The 21675-nt window shown below is 30.9% G+C and overlaps 2 protein-coding genes across 2 annotated transcripts; both read left to right on the top strand.

The window, feature by feature from the left end:
- Positions 1-1808: 1808 nt before the first annotated feature.
- On the top strand, positions 1809-3303 carry LOC105766877 (F-box protein At1g49360). The gene is made up of 2 exons (XM_012586429.1): positions 1809-1867; positions 2289-3303. The coding sequence occupies exons 1-2, from the start codon at positions 1809-1811 to the stop codon at positions 3301-3303; spliced, it is 1074 nt and encodes a 357-aa protein (XP_012441883.1).
- Positions 3304-4463: 1160 nt separating this feature from the next.
- On the top strand, positions 4464-10081 carry LOC105770635 (probable S-adenosylmethionine carrier 2, chloroplastic). The gene is made up of 12 exons (XM_052631673.1): positions 4464-4647; positions 4970-5077; positions 6234-6317; positions 6614-6689; positions 6809-6899; positions 7468-7521; positions 7587-7682; positions 7988-8077; positions 8898-8949; positions 9340-9401; positions 9492-9572; positions 9767-10081. The coding sequence occupies exons 1-12, from the start codon at positions 4593-4595 to the stop codon at positions 9896-9898; spliced, it is 981 nt and encodes a 326-aa protein (XP_052487633.1). The 5' UTR covers positions 4464-4592; the 3' UTR covers positions 9899-10081.
- Positions 10082-21675: the final 11594 nt, after the last annotated feature.

The raw sequence follows: 21675 nt of genomic DNA, 5'->3' as shown, positions 1-21675 counted from the left end.
TTATTTATGAAATTATTCTAAAATGATGAAAAGTTAACAACTGTTAACTTTGCTGACGTGGCTTACACTTGAATGCCACTTGACAATTAATTATTTTTTAATTTAAAAAATTAAAAATAATTAAATTTATTTAAAAAGTATAAAAATGTAAAAAAATATTTTTTTTAAAATTTTTTAAATAAATTAATATGTCAATGTAGTATACAAGTGGACTGCCATGTGAATGTCACCTTAGCAGAGTTAATAAACATTAAATTTTTCATCAATTTTAGAGTGATTTGACAAACAATACAAGTTTAAAAGCAAAATTTAAATGGAAGGCTAATTTGACTTTTTTTTTTTTTTTTTTGTAAAGTTGGAGGGCTAAATAAGTAATGTTGTATTCAATTTACCATCTATAACATATATTAAAGTAGAATACATCAATGTCATAATGACAAATTTAATTCTTAACGTTCACATTTTTTGTCAATTTGGTCATTATTCTTTTGTTTTGAGCTAAATTTGACTCTTAATCTTTTAAAAGAGTTAAATTCAACCATCAACCTTTTAAACAGAACCTTTTAAAAGAGTTAAATTCAACCATCAACCTTTTAAACAGAGTCCGATTGAATTATTTAAATGAAAATACTAACTAAAATGTTACAATTTTAAACATGACAACTCACGTGACAAACTATGTATAATTAATGTTTTATTAATGTGACATATAAGAGAAATAGTGTCATGTCAATATAAAATACACATAGACTACTACACGAGTTATCATGCCAGGTTGGTAACATGTATAAAACATGAATGGCTAGACCTAATATCCCTCATTCTTTCATCTCCATTGCAGCAACTAACACCCAAATATGTCAAACTTTTATGCAGTGCAGTAATAAGATAGTACACAGGTTTATATAAGTCTTTCTTATTATGCTTGTGGTTTGCTTTCAATTGTTTATGAAAGACTCCAGTCCAATTTGTTTGATTATCTCAACAACTTGGAATTGTTTAATTACGTTGAATCCTTTCTATTTTTACTAAAAGTTTATTGCTTTTCTGTTAATTTGTTAAATGTTCGTTCAGTTGCCGACATCCTCTTAATCTATTGGTAATATAAAAGTTCACCCAGTTATAATTGCATTGAAGCCTAAAGGGCTTATAGTAGTAATTGCAATATACCGAGCATAGATGAAAAGTTAGATTTATTGGTTTTCATGTCATTCTTTTCTGCTTTTAGGCTGTAAGGGGTAAGCTTTCACTATGAAAGATTGTTATTATGGAACATGTGTGACCTATACATGCAACATAAATACTTGAATGGTTCTTACAAATTGTCAGATTATTAACAGTGGCTTCCCTGCTAATATTTCAATTTTGATTTTTGATAGATTGCGGCATAAATACCTGATTTGCTCAAGTTGACTCTTCCATTCTGTGCAGATTGCGGCATTGGATGATACTTTCTTGATAGATTACACTCCAGCTGAAGAGCATGCATAACGATTTCAGTTGTTAGATTCTCACTTCTATATGTTTTGATATGTTCTCTCCTGTCTTTCTGAAAGAAGCTAAAAGCCTCAAAGTAAAAACATTTTGTAATCATATTATTTTTTCAGTAGTCTTTCATGCCACCTGATGGACTTCGAGACAGAAGCAAGAACATTGCTTGATGTATGTGAATCGGAAGCAAGCATGGAAAAGCTTCGGTGTGATAACTCCTTTCACATCTTAAAGTGGTTTGTAGGGTGGAGGAAGAGCCTCTATACATTGTTAAAGTTTTTGATAAAAATAAGAGAGAGCATTTAGAGGTTCCTGACATGTCTGGTTTGGAGAACCTTACAGTCCAAGAAACAAAAGGGGAAGGGGAAGGGGAGGGGTGGGGTGGGGTGGGAGATCAACACTGAAAAAAAATAGCCTAGAATTTGAAAATCTTTGTGCAACACCTATATCTGACAATTGGATCTTGTATAAAGAACCACAACCCCCAACATTAGCAATAATCAGTAAAAAGAAAGAAGTCCCGAGATCAGTGGAGGTACGTTGTTTCTTGTGGAACCCCAAGTCCGAACAAAAAATTGATCTCCCTAAGCTCATTATCCCTCTGCATCTCGATTTTGAGTCCTTCAATTTTAAATGTATCCTTACAGCCCCACCTACCACTCCCGAATGTTTAATTTGTTTCTTCATTCAAGAGGCACCAACTCTTATGTTCTGTCGTCCTTACCGTCCTTAGATTTGTAACATATTCTATTGTATTATTATAGGTTTTAACTATTTTTCTTGCTTGTTGCCTGCAGGTTGTCTAATAATAAATCACAATCACAATCATGTGGTTGGAAAATTATCCAAGGACGTGAAAAGATCCATCCAAATAATGGGAGTGGGAGTGAATGCATATGGTTTCAGTTACCGGCACACTTACAAATATTAATCTTTCAATATCTTCCCACATTAGCCGATCAAATCAATTTTCTAACAGCAACCAAAATTTGGAGAAGTTTGATCCATCCCCTGGAGTGGAGGGTGAATAAAGAAGGTGTTCCATACAAATATCCATGGCTTTTGTTTCCGCAAGGAGGAGAAAAGGGAACAAGGTATAATTTATATGATCCCCTTACCAACTTGACGCATAGCATTAGTATTCCGGAATCTGAAGAATGTGAAGTTAGGTTCTCTAATAAAGGTTGGCTTCTCTTTACGAAGCCTCCAACTTCAATCTTCTTCTTCGAACCTTTCACGAGAACAAGGATTCAAGTTCCTGATTTGTGGCAAATGGAAGCGGTTGATGGGTTTTGCTTTTCGGGTACTCCCACTTCCCCCAACTGGAAAATATTTGGTATCCGACATTTACAGCAAAGGGTAATAAATGTATGGTATTTGGGTCAAGGTGACAGCAACTGGATTAAGATCACAGTTCATTCTGCCACATTCCCACATCCTTCTTTTACCAACCCAGTATCTGACGGTAACTCCTTATATTATTTGAGAGAAAATGGATCCGTCATACGTTTCGAACTTTTCACAGACGATGAAGGCGATGCACACATTGGTTGGCATATTGAATGTTCAGCATCTCGCTACTTCGGGAAATCGCGACAAAGGTTCTTGATTTGGTATGAAGAGGAGCTGATATGGGTGTTTGTGGATCAGGGAAGGGGCACACATGTGGTAAAGCTTGATAAAAGGGTTGGACAATGGGTTCCACTCAACAGATTGGAGAAAGAGATTACGTATTTGAGCCAAACCACGTCTGGTAGTACAAGGGAAGGAACAGAACATAAAAAACACAGTTCAAATGTCCATGTTTCTTGACAATGAGGATAGTAGTAATATTTCTTATATGCTGGAGAAAGAGAAATACCAAGTGTATAAGAGGGAAGAAGGAGGGTATTCACAGATTTCACATCTATATCATGCAAGGGAGTTCCTCTCTGCAACTTGGATTCAACCATTGCTGCTGCCTCACATGTTCCCCACTTTTTGATTGGGTTTCACTAGATTTTCATCTGTTTTTTTCATTAGTGTTTTTGCTCATTTGGTAACTTCTTTTATTAACAAACAGCAAATTGGTGGTCGATAAATTTTGATTCATTGAGAGTTTTTTTTCTTTGAGTTATATGTGTTAGCTTAATTTATAGAACTATCGAGCAATTCTACTTCCTGTGCTCGCTTGACTAGCTATTTGATAGTTAATGCTACGTTAAAAAAAAATTGTTCGCGAAAATAAATAAGACGAATATAAGCAAATTATTTGAGGAAAAAAAGTTTATCAAAATATGTTAGAATTGCATGTTGCATATTTGACTGATTGATGACAGTGGATGCAATTATGAAAATTAATTTCATTATTTTATGGTCAATAATAACAAAAATAAACTAAATAATTTGATAGATATAGATTAATGTTTTAGATGTTGCATAACTAGTATAAATATACTTTGATTTGGTTCATCAGTTTCATTGTCTCAATTATGTAGATTACTTGACATTTCTATCATTTATATCCCACTTGAAAAATCAATTGAATTGAGTATTCAAATTTTCTTTGTATATCAGTGAATGAAAATTTCGACTAAATTGTCAATAAACTACGAACACTTACCTTGATGAATGGTGATTCACCTGATGCTGTATTCCGATAAAAAGTTATAGTCATGGGGCATTTGAGAGGAGAAAGATGAACAGCTTGTTTTAGTAGGAGAGTTGAGGCTATTGTCAGAGGTGGAGTAGAATTTTATTATATATAAGATAAAATTGATAAAATGTATAAATATTAGTGGGTGAAATTTATTATTAGATCAATAAAAAAATCAATATTAAAAAAATTAATTTTAAATAATTTAATAATTAAATTGAAAATATTAAAAGTTGAAGTAGTACAATTTCGTGACCATTTCTTTGACCTTAAAAAAATATACATACAACCAGAGAAAACAGGGGTGGTTGCGTAAATTCACTCCTTTTGAAAGCCCCAGCCAAAACCCTGTAATAAGTAGCTTCTTTTCTCCCTCGTGTGGTTTGCCCACTCCGAAGTACACAAATAAACCAATCCATTCTTGTCTCTGCCACTGAAAGTTGTAGAATTCAAGCATTTGGAGCTAATGGATCCTCAAGCGCTGTCGTCCAGTGTGTCAACTTCTCACACAATCTCACCTGGTTGCTTTTTCCTTTTAACTATCTTCTTGTTTTGAAATCATTTAGTTTTTCTTTTCTTTTCCTTCATTTTGATCCTTATTGATCAATGATAAATTTGAGCCCTTTAAGAGGACCCAAACCAGTAAACTTCGTGCTCTTTTGAATATTTGTTTTATTTTTCACTCTGGGCATGTCCCGGTATAATCAATGACTAATTTGAATCCTTTAAAGAACCCAAATAATAAAAAAACCTTTGTTCTCTTTTTAAATTTGGTTTAATTTTTCATTCCGGCAATGTCCCATTATTCATTTGGTTATTTTGAAGCTATTTGTTGTTTTGCAGATGGATTGAACCATAAGAAATGTAATCTGCTGAAAGAAGAAAATAGGTTGCTGGATTCAGTTCTTCTAAAAGAGGAAAACCCATTTGATTTTTTTCGTGTTTTTTGTGGTAATCCCAAACTATAATAACCCTTATTTTCTTTGATTGTTGTTCCTAATCTCTTTTAATACTTGAGAGTTGAGATTCATCAATGTCGGTGCTTACTATTTGAACCATGTCTTCAAGCAAGCCGTAATTGGTGCTCTTACAGGCATGGGTTATAATTTATAATCAGGAATATAAGGAAAAGTTGTTCATGTGGTTCAAACAGTCAAAACATGAAATGAATTCAAAATTAATTTCATTCGAGGTTTTAAGCTAATTTAATCTAAGGAACTTTATGAAAATTTCTTCTCACCGTCATAAGATATACCAACTTGCATTCAGTGCAGATATACCTTAAAAAGTTATGAGATTGAAATTTAAGTGCAAATAGACTTTTGATTAGTAAATTTTTTAGTCCTATTGAGATGTTCAGTATATTCTTTAATGGGACAGAAAAAGCATGGTTTCATTTCATCTAGGGCGTAATGTTTTCAGGACGACGCGAACCAGTGAAAATGTTTATCTGAGCCATAAATATTGTCCTAGGTAGTGGCAAGTCTACCGGACTACTGGTTTAAAACTTCGGATCCATCAGGTTACGTTTCTACCAAGGAAATGGAATTTACTAGATTGATACAATACTGTATATTGAAATTAATATTATCAGCTGGTTATTATGCTCTTGGGAAGTCTAAATGGAACTGTAATCAAACAACAGGTATTTGTTGTGCTAATAATTTAGAATGGTTTGCTCATTTTAGCTCAAAGTTCTCTTTTGGAAAATCTAGTGTAAAATAAGTAATTAAACAAATGATTGGCTGACTTTTGTTATGCTAATAAGTTAAAATAGTTTGCTTATTTACACGATAATGCAGCTTCTTTATAGCTAGTTGTTGCTAAGTGGTTGAACTGTTTCAACGAAAAGTAGGCATACATTTGTCCAGTGGTAATATTTTTCTTGAAAATTTGGGCACTATTTTACTGCTTGCTTATTCCACTTCTTGACCAAGTGTCCTGAATTCCTTCCATCGCATTTAATCTGGTTTGCATCGCCGGATTTTCCCTATGTTACCAGTCATTTGTGGGAATGCCCTTATTTGTTTTTTGAGAAATGTCTCTTTCTTGAACTTTAGCATGGTTGGAAGCAGATCTTACTAAAGATCTTTTGTGTATTTTGCAGAAAGTATCATAGCTGGAGCTACGGCTGGTGTTTTTGTCGAAGCAGCTCTGTACCCAATTGATACAGTAAAAACTCGACTCCAGGTAAGTTGACTTAATGGTTCTGTATTTAATCATTTCCAGAAAGGAATTTTATCTTGACACTTTTTTTTAGGTTTTTAATTATGAAATTACGGGATGGTATTTCTGAAATACATCCACCATCTGTGCCTGCATTATCCTACTAACCATTTTTTTAACAAATTGGTTTCTTGTCTGCCTTCCTCTAGTATTCTCTTTAACTTTTGGCTGTTTACTCTTTGAATACCTGTGATGAAGCGCCCATAATCAATTGTTACCTCTTTGAATACCTGTGATCAAGTACCCTGTTCTCATGGTACGCAGCCCGTGGCGGAGGGAAAGTTGTTTTAAAGGGTCTTTATTCTGGATTGGGTGGAAACCTTGCTGGTGTTTTGCCGTGAGTAATCTAGTTGCAAACTTTTGTAATCCTTGTTATTTCATGCATGGAATTTTGCACCTTCGACTTTATATTTTTGGTTGATTGGCATTTTGACCAGTGGATTTTCTTATCCACAGGGCTTCAGCTATATTTCTTGGTGTATATGAACCTGCAAAGCAGAAATTGTTAAAAGCCTTACCTGAAAACTTGAGTGCTTTTGCTCATTTGGTAAGTTCTATTATTAACAAACAGCAAATTGGTGGATGAGTATCAGTAAAATTTGATTCATTGACTTAACAGTTTTAAACTATTTTTGGTTCCTTTGAGTCTTTTAGCTTCTTTCTAGTTTTTGGAAGAAAAAAATAATTTATAGAACTATTCTTCTTTTTCAAAATCTTCCCCTCTAAATCTTCTTCATCATGTTACATATATACTCACTCAAAATGTATACACCTGCATGGGGTCGATTATTCTTCTCATGCAAAAAATGAGAGTTGTAGATATCAGAAAGGAAGAGCTTCCAAGGTTGGACTTCATGAGCTACTTTGTTAGTCTAATATAGAACTCATCTGCTGGCAACATCTTTGCAAACCTTTTTAACTAACCTTCATGAATGGGTCTAGCCTGGTTCCAATATATTCTGTCAATCTGTCTAGTTGCTTAATGGTGGTATGGAATGTGATAACCCCACATTTCCCAATATTAGACCCTTTCTATTTAAGATATTGAGGGTTATCATGTTTTGATCTACTGATGATGCCTTTCTTTGTATATAATTTGTTAAGAGTTTATTCAGACTGCAGGTGCTCTAGGAGGTGCTGCTTCTTCCCTTGTTCGAGTTCCAACAGAGGTAGTTAGTGTCACTTATTTCTCTTCATTCAATTCTCTCTCTCCAGCTCATTGGATGTTTTCCAGGTTGTTAAGCAAAGGATGCAAACTGGGCAATTTGCTTCTGCCCCTGCTGCTGTACGCCTTATTGTTGCTAAAGAGGGATTTAGAGGTCTATATGCGGTATGGAAGCTTGTTTTCTCATATTAAGCATCATTCTTGAGATTCAACCTGAAATTTCATTCTTATGGTTTGAGCTATGCAATCTTGGCTTAGTAAAAAAGAGAAGGCTGTTATGAAGAGTGTTTTCTCAGAGTTGTCTGATATTGTGTTTTGAAGCGATACAGTCATTGGTTTCCAAAGTTATTTGTATATTTTATGCATCTGATTGCTACTTGCCGAAATCTAGCTGTTAATCTGCATGTGAATGCAATATTCTGTGTGTTGAGCTTTGTGCATATGTCCTGACCTCACTTTCTGAAATTTAGGGATATGGATCCTTCTTATTGAGAGATTTGCCATTTGATGCCATCCAGTTTTGCATCTACGAACAACTCCGAATAGGGTATAAGTTGGCAGTAAGCACTATCTTTCTCTTGGAAATTCTAATAGAAAGTGCATACTTCTAAATCTCACTCAAAGTAAATACAATAAATTAAAAAAGTTTACAACTGCATCCCATATTAATTGAATTCCATTAATGTGTAACTGAGGACACCGTCTCTCTGCAAAAGCAACGGTAAAGGTGATCAGATCTGACCATACACTGAAGCCTTCCTCGAGAATTTTAACCGGGGAAACCTCAACGCTGCTTTGTGTCAGAAAACACTGAAATATTACTCTTCAGCAATTTCTTTTTACTCATTTATGTACTTTGTTTTCTATCATTCTTTGTGTTGTTAAAGGTGATGTGACTTAGTGTTAGACAACAAATGCACCTTATACCATTTCAAGCAAGGCACATTTGATCACGTACGCATATAGTATGCCTAGGTGCCCTTTTCTATTAAGTGATATGTGAAAATAAAAACACCATTTAATTGAAGTTCTCTTCAAATTTCTTTCTCTTTTCATTGTTTTCATTAATTGTACTTTAATAATGAAAAAAGGAAGAAAATTAAACTCACTACCTCTCAGTAATTACATATTTTTTTATTGTCATAATTATATATTTTGAGCTTTTTTTATATGCACACTTATACATATCACGCCTTTACTTAGGCAATGATTCTAGCGCCTAGAGTACGCCTCGTGGCCGTCAACTTTGATTGTTTTGTTTCTGATCAACATTGACTTTTATTTCATATACAAAGTACCCAAATGAAGCATCCTCTGCCATTTTTCATTTGTGGTACACTGGGAAACTAATTTGACATAAATTCTATTTACCTTTTACAGGCACAACGAGACCTGAATGATCCTGAGAATGCCATAATTGGTGCTGTTGCTGGTAAATTGTTTTCAGCAGTTTAAGATTTCTATTATATGTATATTTTAATTATTGTCTCACGTTTGAGTCAGTGATAGGCAATTACTACTGCCATCTTGGTGTAAATTTTGATCATAATTCCAGAAAACATACACTTTTATCATCTTACCACTAGAATCATGATGCTGAAGGGATCAAAATCCTCTTAAGGATTTGAATTGCATCTAATCCTTTTGCATCGTAATTCCAATTTGTGGGGCTGCTGTTCCTCATAAGAATCCTAGGAGTTATGCGTACTTTCAGAATTGTTCTCATAAATCCATTATAACCGATAACTTCTGGTACAACACGTACTGTCTATACATAAGCACAACGGTTTGCTGTCTGCAAGTCTAACGTATCCATATTCAGGGGCAATAACTGGAACTGTAACAAACCCTCTTGATGTGATAAAAACTCGATTGATGGTCCAGGTCAATTACCTTTTCCTTTTTATTTGGTGAAAGGCATTTGAGTTTCTTCCTACTGCTTCAAATCCATAACTTTCTTTTTTATTCTTTCAGGGATCATCAAAGCAGTACAAAGGGATTCTTGATTGTGTAAGGACTATAATGCGTGAAGAAGGAACCCACGCTTTCTTGAAGGTTTGAACATCTATTTTTACTTTCCTCGTCCCTGCTGTGCCTAATGAAATTAATGTCCTTTTTGTTAACAAAAACTGAAAGGTCATCTTAGAGTTGGAAATGAATGTCTTGGCGACTGAAATTGTGAAAGTTGCAGCAGATTCACCTGATTTTTCTTTTTTTTGTGTGTGTGTGTTCTGCCATCGTTCGTGCAGGGTATTGGGCCAAGGGTACTGTGGATAGGCATTGGTGGTTCAATTTTCTTCGGTGTTCTTGAAAAGACAAAGCAAATGCTGGCCAAAAAGCCTCCGGAAAATCACAAGTCATTTTATCTCAAGCAAGAGTAACTTTTATTAATAGACATGTTATCATTTTTGTTCTGCTTAGGTGACTGATATGTGTTACTTGAATTTTAGAATTTGGATTTGGATTTTAGAATAGAGTAAAATTGAGTAGTAGAATAGTTGGAAATGCAACATTCATTATAATTTCTCAATTCATGAATTTATTATTAGATGTTTATTTATTCATGATTTTGAAATTCTTGAATATTTTTAAATTTGATAAATCCATATATCTATATTTTTCAATTAATGTAAAGTGTTTGTCTGTTAATTCATAGCATGTTTTAGTTAATTCTTTTGAAGTGCTATTCAATGAGCCTTTTTCTTTCTGTGTTCCCTAATTTGTCTATCGCTTTTTAATGATAGTGAGCCTTTTGCATTAGTTCCTCGTAAGATGTTCCTTTTGGTGATAGTTTTCAAATATGGTATAATATCTTGTAAAATATATAGGATTTACTTCAACTGTTCAACATTTATATTTTAAAAATGTCATAAAAGAATAATAATAATAGTTATTTAATAAAATGATGTATTACTTATGTTCGATCAAGTTAATATTTAGTTAACTCGTAATATTAATTCAATGAGCAGTTCTATTAATAGTATATAGATACAAAAATTTGGTGAAAGAACATTTTATGTTAAAAGTTTTTTTTTAGTTTATTAAAAATATTATTGGCATTGTGATAAAAAATTATTTATAAACTAGTTAAATATGGATTCAATATTTAGATATATTAATTTTAATTCTTTTATTTAAAAACTATATAAAAGTATGAAAAAATAAAAAAATCATCAAAATAATAACAATAGTCATTTAATATAAGGGTATATTAGTTATTTCCTAATTGAATTACTATCTGATTAATCCTTGATAGACACCAACTTAATTAGGGTTTTTATTAATATACACAATGAGAGAAAACATTTTATGTTAAAAGTTAGTTTGTTTTTTTTAAGTTTACTTAAGAATTATTATTAGTATAGTAGTAAAATTTTGTTTATAATTTTACTGAACATGAGTTCAATTAATAGACATGTTAATTTTAGTTCTTTTATTTAAAATTCATATAAAAGTATGAAATTACAAAAAAAAAGTCATTAAAATAATAATAGTAGTCATTTAATAAAAATCTATATTAGTCAATTCCTAACTAAGTTGTATTTAATTAACCCGTGACACCAACTAGGTAAACAATTTAAATAATAATTACTTCACCATTAAATAAATGCAACACTACGAGAAACAAATAATTGAAGTATACGAATAGACTAAAATAAAAGTTTTCGAATCTGAATGCAGGGACGGATCTAGGATTTTACTCTAAAGGGGAGAAAATTCTAAATTCGAACGACTTTTTTTTCACATAAAAATTATCAATTCTTCTCGAATATTTTTTCTTATCAAACAAATCAATTTAATATTTTTAAAAAGTTCAAACGATTTAACTGTAATTTTAAAAAAAACACACTATATAAAATTAAATATTTTTTCCAATATGCAAAAAGAATAACTAACACTGTACTAAAAATTTCATAAATATTATTATAATTCCAAATTTTAAATTAAAAAAAACTTGGCATTAGTCCTATTTCTCAATACTAGGCATTCTTTTTCGATGTATCTGTTAAAATTTCTCGAACTATCTCTTTTTCGACGTATGCCACTAAGTAAATTGAAGGAATATCATCTTTCATTCTATTGCGAAGCATTGTCTTCATAATTTTCATAGTTGAAAATGCTCGTTTGGTTATTGCAATAGACACTGAAAGAGTTAGCATAAGACGAATAATTCTATCAAGAAAAGGATAAATACTTGACTTATTTGTCTTAGCTAGCACTTTACACAACGTGACAACTATGAAAGCTTTCTATAGCTCCGTACTTTGATGAGCATCAAGTTGAAAATGCTTCAATTGAATTTTCATGCGTTGCTTTTCTTGCTCCGTAAAATCGTCCAGATAAAAATCATTTATAAGTTTATAGATATCTTCTATTCGAAAAGCTTTGTAATTATGTATGGGCATAGGCCAAATTAATTAATTCTAAAAATTAGCTTTAAAGTCAATATTGGGCTTCTAAATTTAATCTTTTAAGGCCTATTATATATTAATATTTAATTATTATCTAACTAAATGGGTGAATATTATACCATATGAATATTAAATTTAAAATACATAATAATTTATATACAAAATTAAAAAATCTGAAAATTTCAAAGGAGATGATCGCCCTGGCACCCCTGAATCTATCCCTAGTTGAATGAGATATTACGATAATTTATGGAATTTAAAGTTTCGTCCTAAAATTGTGCATACTTATATACGTACCATTTATTTTAAAACTAAAAAGAGAAGAAAGAAAAAGTAAAACCCACCAATTACAGATCGACACCTTTCGAGCAATCTAAACATACCCTCAGCTGACCGTCGCTCCGTTAGTCACATGGGATGCATGTATGGGATGGGTGGACAATGCAAAATGCCATCCATAACATGTGTGGGAGTGGGACCCACCGGATAAAAAAGAAGCAAGGCAAGAAAGAACGAGAATAAGAGCACGTCATTCTGCCACGTGTATATATCTATTCCTTCTCCCTCATTGGCTGTTTTTGGTTTAGGTAAGGAAGCCAAAATATCTAAAACCGGTGTGCCTGGCAACCAGATATTTCTGGAGCTGCCCGTTCAAACTGCCCCTAAATTCTCCGCCACTGAGCGTTACACGTGGTCTTTTTATAATGGTTCGATGATTCGGGCAGGATCAACCCCCAGAGGTTTTTGATTTGCTGGGGCCCACCTAAATGGAATCTCAAGCATCTGATCTGATCTGATGCTTGCTTCGCTTGATGTCTGTGTATTTGTATCTAACTCGGTAACTCCGCTCATTACTCCAACTCAACTCGGTAGCTTTTTTATTTTTTTTTATTTTTTATTTTAATTTTCTAATCGCTTGTGATGTAATGCTAAAAAAAAAAATTTCGCATCAATCAAAAATTATTTTTTTAAATCCTAATTAATCTGAAACCCTCAACCCATTTTTATGTTTCCTCAGAAAATTATGTTTATTTAAGCCAAGCATAATGAAATAGTGTAACCATGCAAATATTGAAGAAAAGTACAATTTTATTCTAAAAATATGGGGATAATATATATTTTTAAGTTATAGCTATACCGATAATTCAAATAAGACTCAATAATAAAATAATTAGTTGAACAATTAATTAAATTCAAACAAATTCACTCATTATATAATAATAAATTTTAAAAAATTTGCACATTTACATAAGATTAGACTCTAACATAAAATCTTAAAATTCCTAGTAGCTCAATCTTGCCATTTAATCAAGACTTAATGACAAATTTGATGATAATATTAAAGTTCACGAATTAATTAATTAAAATTTTAACATTTGAGTCAATTTTTTATTCAAAACAAGGTAAATTTACTAAAATTTAAATGTTAAAGACTAAAATTTAGGACTAAATTGACAAAATAGATAAACGTTAAATTTTATATTTATGTTTTTTTTCAATTTTCATCTTGACTTTCTCATTGAAAAATATCTCTAATCCTCTAAAAAATTGGAGTAATTTAATTTCTATAAATATTGAAAGCGAGTAATTAAGGACAATGAATTGCATCATTAACGTCTTTTGTCAATTGTGCATAATTTTAAGTGGTGTAATAAAAATTTAGCCCTCAATGTTTAATTGTTTTGTTAATTTTATCTTGGTTTTAAAAATTCAATAAATTGAATTTCAACATTTATACATTTACAAAAATATTACATGTTAAATTTGTTAAATCTTGACCAAATTGATAGAATGAATAAGATATGAGAGCTAAATTTGCTATTATACTAGTCAAATTTATGTAGAATTGATGAAAATATTAACACTCTAATTAATTATCATTAGTTACTCACTTTCTAATTGATAGTGATTAAACTACTTCAATTTTTTTAAAGTGACCAGTTTACTTAATATCAAAATTGAAATAGACTGAAATTTTTTTTATCGATTTTCTCTATCTAAAAATATAATTCTCTTTGAAAGTTAGTGAACATTCCAGCTGGAACATTTAAGTCTAGTTGGCCACCATTGCCACAATTGTTTTCTTCTTCTTCTTTTCCCCTCAAGTTATTCCTTCCTGTTAATTAAATTCAGCAAAATGAAGTAGTGGGAATATATGCCAAATCAACTGATTAAGTGCCAATAGAGTCAAACAAGTTGACTTGGAAGGAATCAATGATGGGCTTACTAGCTAGATCGTGTCCACCAATGTCTTGCAACGGGATGATATTGGAATTTCAATATTAATTTACTATGTGCAATACAATAATAAAAATTTTTGAATAATTCAAATAGAAAAGTACAAAATATATTTAAAACTTAAATATGATTGGATAGATTTCACACATAAGTGAAACTCTAAACACACACTTAAATTTAGGTATTCAACGACTCAAGACCTTAATTTTGTTGATAATATTAAAACTTAATTAACGATACATTAAACCTACACACTTAAATTTAGGTATTCAACCACTCCAAGCCTTAACTTTTATGACAATACTAAAGTTTCATTAGCCACATATTGATATTTAATTAAAGTGAAAAGTTTGAAGCACGAAAGATAATAACAATACAACTAAATAAGTGAATATACTTAAAAAGTTTTTGTATTGTAGGGACATGATTAAATTAACCTTTTATTATTAAATAAATTAATTTTATCATTATATTATTCAAAACAATTAAATTAAATTAAATTAATATTTATTGTTTAAAAAACATCATTTACTAGTTAACAAAGTTTTATCTTTAAGCGAACTATGATAACAGCTTACCTGTCGAATGCGCAATGGGTGGTGTAGAACCTTCTAGCTAAGCTAGATGTCTTCTTTATGTGCGATAAGTAACTTTCTTAGGCATCCTTTGAAAACCATTGTAATTGTAGTTCAGTGCAATCGCACCGTTGATTAGCAAACTTCAATGCCATTAAACTATGTGCCCGTTTTTTTATTACCATAAAAAAGTTCAGTAAAACCCATTGAACAACAACTTCCATTTTTATCCTTATTTTTCTTTTCTCTTCTTTTTTGTATTTGCTTTAAAAATTATAGTTCCATTTATAATTATTATTTTAAATTTCAAAATTTTTAATAATTTGATATATATTTTAAATAGTTAGTTCAAAGATATTATTTTTATATTTATTTTAATTTTAATATTTTTAAATATTTAATAACTTTTCAAATATATTACAAATTTTATTTTACATAAATTTGATTTAATGTTTCTAATAGGCCATCACCTCTATGTTTGAATCCGAAAACAAATATATCACTATTATTTTTAATATTATTTACTATAGTATCAAATTTCATTGCTTTAGTAATTAATCTCGTTACCATTACTATTTTCAATCTTATTGAAACGATCTCACTAGGGTTGGATAAGAAAAATAAAACCAATTCAAGGTGTTTGAACATTTTATAAAATGCAAATTAAAAACTGTGGTTACTTGAAATTGAACCAAATTTTTTATTTAATTTATAGTTAATTTTTATGATATAAAAATATTTATATTTAAAATAGTTAAAATAACTTAAAAGTTTAATATAAAAATATTTTCTAAAAATATCATATAAAGTTATTGATTATTTTATATTTACTTGAAAAATTAAAATTTAGGGTTTCACAATATAAAGTTATGCTTTTGAGATGATTACATTAGTCTAACCTTTTCTTCAGTCTTAGTCTTATCTGTCAACAACTTTACCCCTACATAAAATATATCTCTCAATATAAAGAATGTCACACTGCATTCATCATCTTGCACCATGTCCCTATAGGAAAATATGTCAATTTTTTGGAAAGAAAATAATATTAGCTACAGTTATTTTCAAACATTAATTTTATTATAAGTTTTATAATATTTACTCTTTTAGTACAATATTTAAAACTATTCATAATCTTTTTCAATATTTAAATAGTAAGATAACATACTTTAATATATTTGAATCCATGTCCTCCTGCACTAACAATAATATAAATGTCACTCAATTAATTATTTTTTAAATGAATAAGAAATACGTTTGAGAAACTAAATAAAATATATATTAAATGACAAAAGGTATTACATATTTAAAAAAATAGCAAAATGTGTCAAAGATGATAAGCACTGAGAAACCTTTATATTCAAATAAAAACAGTAGTAAAGACAAGGGAATTAATTACCTGAATTTTGCATTTACTTAATTATACAACATCTCTTCTCAAATTATATAAATTGTAATGCAAGTCCATGAAAAAAAGAAACCATACATTTTAAAAATAAATAATCTGTATTTAAATTTAAATAAATAGAGTCGTTAAATTAACAAAATCTAATGATAATTGATGATGGATGTACTAAAATTCTAAACAATCATGAACTAAATTAGTAAATTACAATGTTTAAGAAAAAAGTAAACTGGGTGCTGTTCCCACTTAAAAGTGGAGAGTGATCATTTACAGCATTTGAAGAAGTCAACTAACACTCACCATCATCCAAATTGGGTCGGTTGTGCATAAATTTAGAGGGACTAATTTGAATAGAGTTGTATTAATGTATGTGTAATTTTAATTTTTTTTAAAGATAAATATTTGGTATAATAACAAAATTATTTTGTTGTGTAATATGAGAGTTTGAGATCAATTTCTCACATTTTCTTAAAATATTTAACTTTAAAAACAATTGATTTTAAACTATTATTTAATATGTTATCAGTGAATTTTTAGGTATATTAAAAAGGAAAAAAAAAAAGGAGCCATTGTCTTAGGTGAAGAAAAGTACATAAAATTAACTAAACTGAAGTTATAAATAGTAAAATAAAAATTAGGGTTGAAATGCAAAAGAAGAGATTTTATTCTATTAAACTCTATTTTAATTATATTAGGATAATTAATATTGAGATAATTATTAAGGATTATTTTTAGGATTTTATTTTATCTTTATTTATCTTCAATTAAATGTATTTATATTTTAGGAATTTAAGTAGGATTAGACTATCTCCCCTAGCACTATAAATAGGGGGTGAAGTGACTTAAAAAAGGATCCAATCTTTTTCCTGTAAACACTCTCTCCCCAAAAGTCTAAGCTTTTGTTCTTCTCATATTTCTTTTCAATAAAATCTTTATTTTTATTTTATTTATTTTCTTTTCTACCACAACTATGAGCCACTAAACCCATCTAGCCGAAGGTTGTCAAAAATCCCCAAAAGGGTTCATGAGGCTTTGAATCCGTACTTAGCCTCCTCGTTAAGTATTCATTGTTTCTCTGCATTACGGGGCTGACACTTTTGTCCATGTCCTTAAAGAAATAAGCTTTTCAACATATGCAAAGACGGCCGCTTTTTATGTTTTGAGAATGTTGCACAGATGGTTTGTTAGCTTACTGCGTTAGAGGTTGGTGAGCCCAAGAGACAAAATAGCGTGGGATTCGCCATTGAGAAACGTTGATCTAGCATAAGACAATCCCACAGAAGCGATTGTTGGCTAGAGTCAGGTTCCACCACATCGTAAGTCTAAATCATTGGAGCTGGTGGTCGTAGGAGTCCTCTTCCACTATAACTAGCTTATTCGGTTTGGGAAGGATCATCTAATAGCCGAGGATTGAACCCAAGGCGGAACGAGACAACTGGAGGCTGGAATCTTCCACAAGAACTTTCTTTCTCTCAACTCTATTTTTAATTTCTCTAATTTTTTATTCAATTTTCTTAATTCTGTTTTTATTTTATTTTTTGTTTCCAGATCCAACCCTTTAATTCTGTTATTGTTTTTATTTTTTTCAGGAACGCAGGTTGTCTTGGGAAAGACTTTGCTCGGGATTCCACGGAACAATATATTGTGCAAATCCAGTCCCTGAGGATTTGACCTTACTTCTCTTTTACTATTCTTTTTCATTATTTATTAGGGATAGGATATTTTTGGTGCTTTCAAAGACCGCATCAACACTATCCATAGGTCCCTCTTATGTAACACCCCTAACCCGAATTCATCGCCGAAACAGGGTTATGAAGCATTACCAGAATTTACAAATCAAACAGACAAAAAATGTATACATTTCATATCATATATCATTCATGTTAAGAACCAATCAAAATGATACATATTGTCCCTTATATGAGCCCTTGAGGCTCAAATTACGCATCAGAAACAAATCGGGACTAAATCGAAAACACAAAAAAAAAATTCAAAAGCATTTAATATTTTCAACATTGTAGAGGTCACACGTCGTATGGTCAAGCTGTGTGGCTCACATGGTCAAGGGACACACCTGTGTTTCAAACCGTGTCCAAAATTATGGGTTTATTGACTTGGATCACATAAGTCATTTATCAAATCTTACCGAATCGGAGAACGGCTTACGGATATAAGTACATCGTTTTCAGAAGCCCGAAGGCTAAACAGAAGCACATAAGTGCTAAACAGAAACTTATAAAGGTTGAACGGAAGCTCATAAGAGCTAAACGGGAACCCATTAGGGTTAAACGGAAACTCATATGAGTTAATAGAAGCTCATGAAAGCTAAACGAAAATTAAACACGAAAGTTTGCAACAAATGCTGAATCTCAGTTTACTTGGGTAATTTGCCGTCAATTCATCCTTTGCATTTACCGTCAATTCATCCTTTGCATTTACCGTCAATTCATTCTTTGCCACAAAACGATTGTACTCAATCCCGTGTTCCACTCGTTTTAAACATTCAATTCAATTTCATAATTTAACAATAATTTTATTTTCAACAATAGATATGAATAAATATATAATAACATTCATCAATTTATTAAATAAACATTAAAGTTTAACCATACAAACTTACCTGGATAAATTGCAGAAATACCAATATTCAGAGGCATTTTGGTAATTTTTCATTTTTCTCGATTTTCCACCCGATCTTGATATGCAGTAAAAATATGCAAAACCAGCTTAAAAGCTCCCATGGTTGTTTGGCCGAAATTATGAAGAAGAATGGCCTAGAAAACTTTAGAATCCAATTTATTTAATTTTAATTTCATAAAATTTACAAATTTGCCCTTGATTCACTTTATTTTTATTTATTTCTCTGCTTATGCCGCCTCATGCCTTTACTTTAGGCTTAATTGCTCCTTAAGTCTTCCCTTATTTATTTATCAAGCTATTTAATCACTATTTCCTATAATTCACAAATTTTGTACCTTTTTCAACTTAGTCCTTATTAATTAATTAACTATTAAAAAGTTAAAATTTTCTAACGAAACTTTAATACCACCCTAATGACACCCCGTAAATATTTATAAAAATATTTAAAAGCCCAGTTTATAGAAACGAGGTCTCGATACCTCATTTTCTAAAACCACTTAACCGAATAAATCTTTATAAAGCATAAATTAATAATTCAAAAACCTTTCTAAAACCATATTTGACTCGTAAATATTAAATAATAATATTTACGAACTTACGTGCGGGATTTGGTGGCCTCGAACCACTATTTTCGACACCACTAAAAATCAGGCTGTTAAATATTATATCTTCCTTCTACGAGCTCGGGTTACGGAAGAAGGAGAAGAAGGAATCGAAAAGGGAGTATTAGCAACAATTGGGTTTATTGCAGGCCAGCTCATGATGTTCATATCAATCTACTATGTACCTCTGCATTTAGCATTGGGTAAACCTCATACAATAACTGTCCTAGCTCTACCGTATCTTTTGTTTCGTTTCTTTTGGAACAATCACAAAGACTTTTTTGATTATAGACGTCCTACCAGCAATTCAATGCGTAATCTTAGCGTTCAATGTATATTCTTGAATAATCTCATTATTCAATTATTCAACCATTTCATTTTATCAAGTTCAATGTTTGCTAGATTAGTCAACACCTATATGTTTCGATGCAACAACAATATGTTATTTGTAACAAGTAGTTTTGTTGGTTGGTTAATTGGTCATATTTTACTAATGAAATGGGTTGGGTTGGTATTAGTCTGGATACAAGAAAATAATTTAATGTAGAGTGTTTTCCCTCTAGCATTTTCAACTCCCCACTCACCCAAGAAAATTTTTTGAATCAATTGCCTCTCACCCCAGCTTTATAAAAGGGTGACTTTCAGCATTGAGTGACATAAGGTATTTACGAGCAAAAACAAAAATTGTAAGAAGAATGAGAAGAATAGGAAGTTCACACATAATGCATAATTTGGAGCTACCACACAATTTGCATCAAGGATCGATTTTTGTTGTTCATATTTAATTACAACATTATTTTTCTGCATAATGTTTTTGTTTCAAACATATGGAATAGGTTATTTCGTTGAAAATGACTGGAAGAATTAATATTATTGTTTTATTACGACGGTGAAGTGTGTGACATCGAGAATGAGGTTTTTATTATTATCAAAGAACACATTACAGTTGGCTTTTAAACCGAACATACAATTGCCAGAGCTGCGTAGAATAATTAGGCGAAAAATTGTAGGATCCAACTCTGCTTCAATCGAATTTGTCATATATGACGCTTTTGGTATTAGAGGCGTGAGGGGGTTGGAGGAGATGGTGCAGACGCATATTGATAGTGGTTCACCATTTCTCGAGTTATATGCGGAGTTTGCAAGGATTGATGAAGGCCTTTGGAGGTTGACATATGATCTAGTTTGAGAGGTTGGAACGGAAGAACAAGTCGAAAGTCCAACGACACAGTTGATAGTGTTTTCATAATTTCGATCAATTCCCGCCATTTTACAAAAAACCGGCCTAATCTAATAAATATTTTAAAAAGCTGACATTTTTATGTAATTCACTCTAAATCTCTAAACTAAGAAAGATACAAAATTTTAGGGTATTTTAGATTTATTAGTTTGTAAAATCCAACATTTTATTTTAAAGGCTTAATATATTATTTGATACTTGAGTTGACACTTTTTTAATGTGTCACATGTGTTTTGTTTTTATTTAACATAATATTTGATTTGACAAAATTATATATTTTTGTATCCCGAGGTAACATTGTTAATTTTAGCATTTAATTCGGGTTTTAAGGTTGATTTGATTAAAGTCTAATATTATTAGGTTTGAATTTTTCATGATTTTGTTAATAAAATAAATTTAATATTAATTGTGACTCTATTTAATTTTGTCTTTAATTTGTCAATATAGATGGATGAATGCTATTTTATTTACTGATTTTAAGGTTGTTTTGATAAAAGTTAATTACAAATATTATTAATTAATTACGAATTTTCATCAAATTAACTCTAAAATCGAAATCAAACGCTAAAACATTAACGTTATTACCTTCCAAAATGTATGATTTTTATCAAATATAGGTACCTTTTTAAAAATTAATATCAAATTTAAGTACCAAATTATGTATTAGTCCAATTTTAAAATGGAAATTCAAATAGGTGTTCAGTGAAACCACGGGATGAATGATTGAGCAAAATCGTAAGGTCATAAATAATAGACGTACACAGCAAGAATAACAAGACACCTCACCAAACAATTCCCCCAAAATATCTTCCGACAAAACCATTTTTAAAAACCCAGACTTTCAACCAAAATATTAAAATAATTCAAAGTCGGACAATCCCATCATTTTCTTTATTATTTTATTACAACTTGGTTTGTCGTTTTCTATTTTTTAATCTCCCAAGTCCCAACTTCGACACGTTAAAGGCCAACACCGTAATTCTCAAAACCTCGTATGTAAGCTATGTAGTATTCATGCCATCACCATGGGATGGATGGGGGTATCATGC

Source organism: Gossypium raimondii, chromosome 5, assembly GCF_025698545.1.
Source record: "Gossypium raimondii isolate GPD5lz chromosome 5, ASM2569854v1, whole genome shotgun sequence".
In the NCBI taxonomy this organism is placed as follows: Eukaryota; Viridiplantae; Streptophyta; class Magnoliopsida; order Malvales; family Malvaceae; genus Gossypium; species Gossypium raimondii.
The sequence above is the reverse complement of the archived record's forward strand: the minus strand, read 5'-3'. Positions and strand labels throughout refer to the sequence as shown.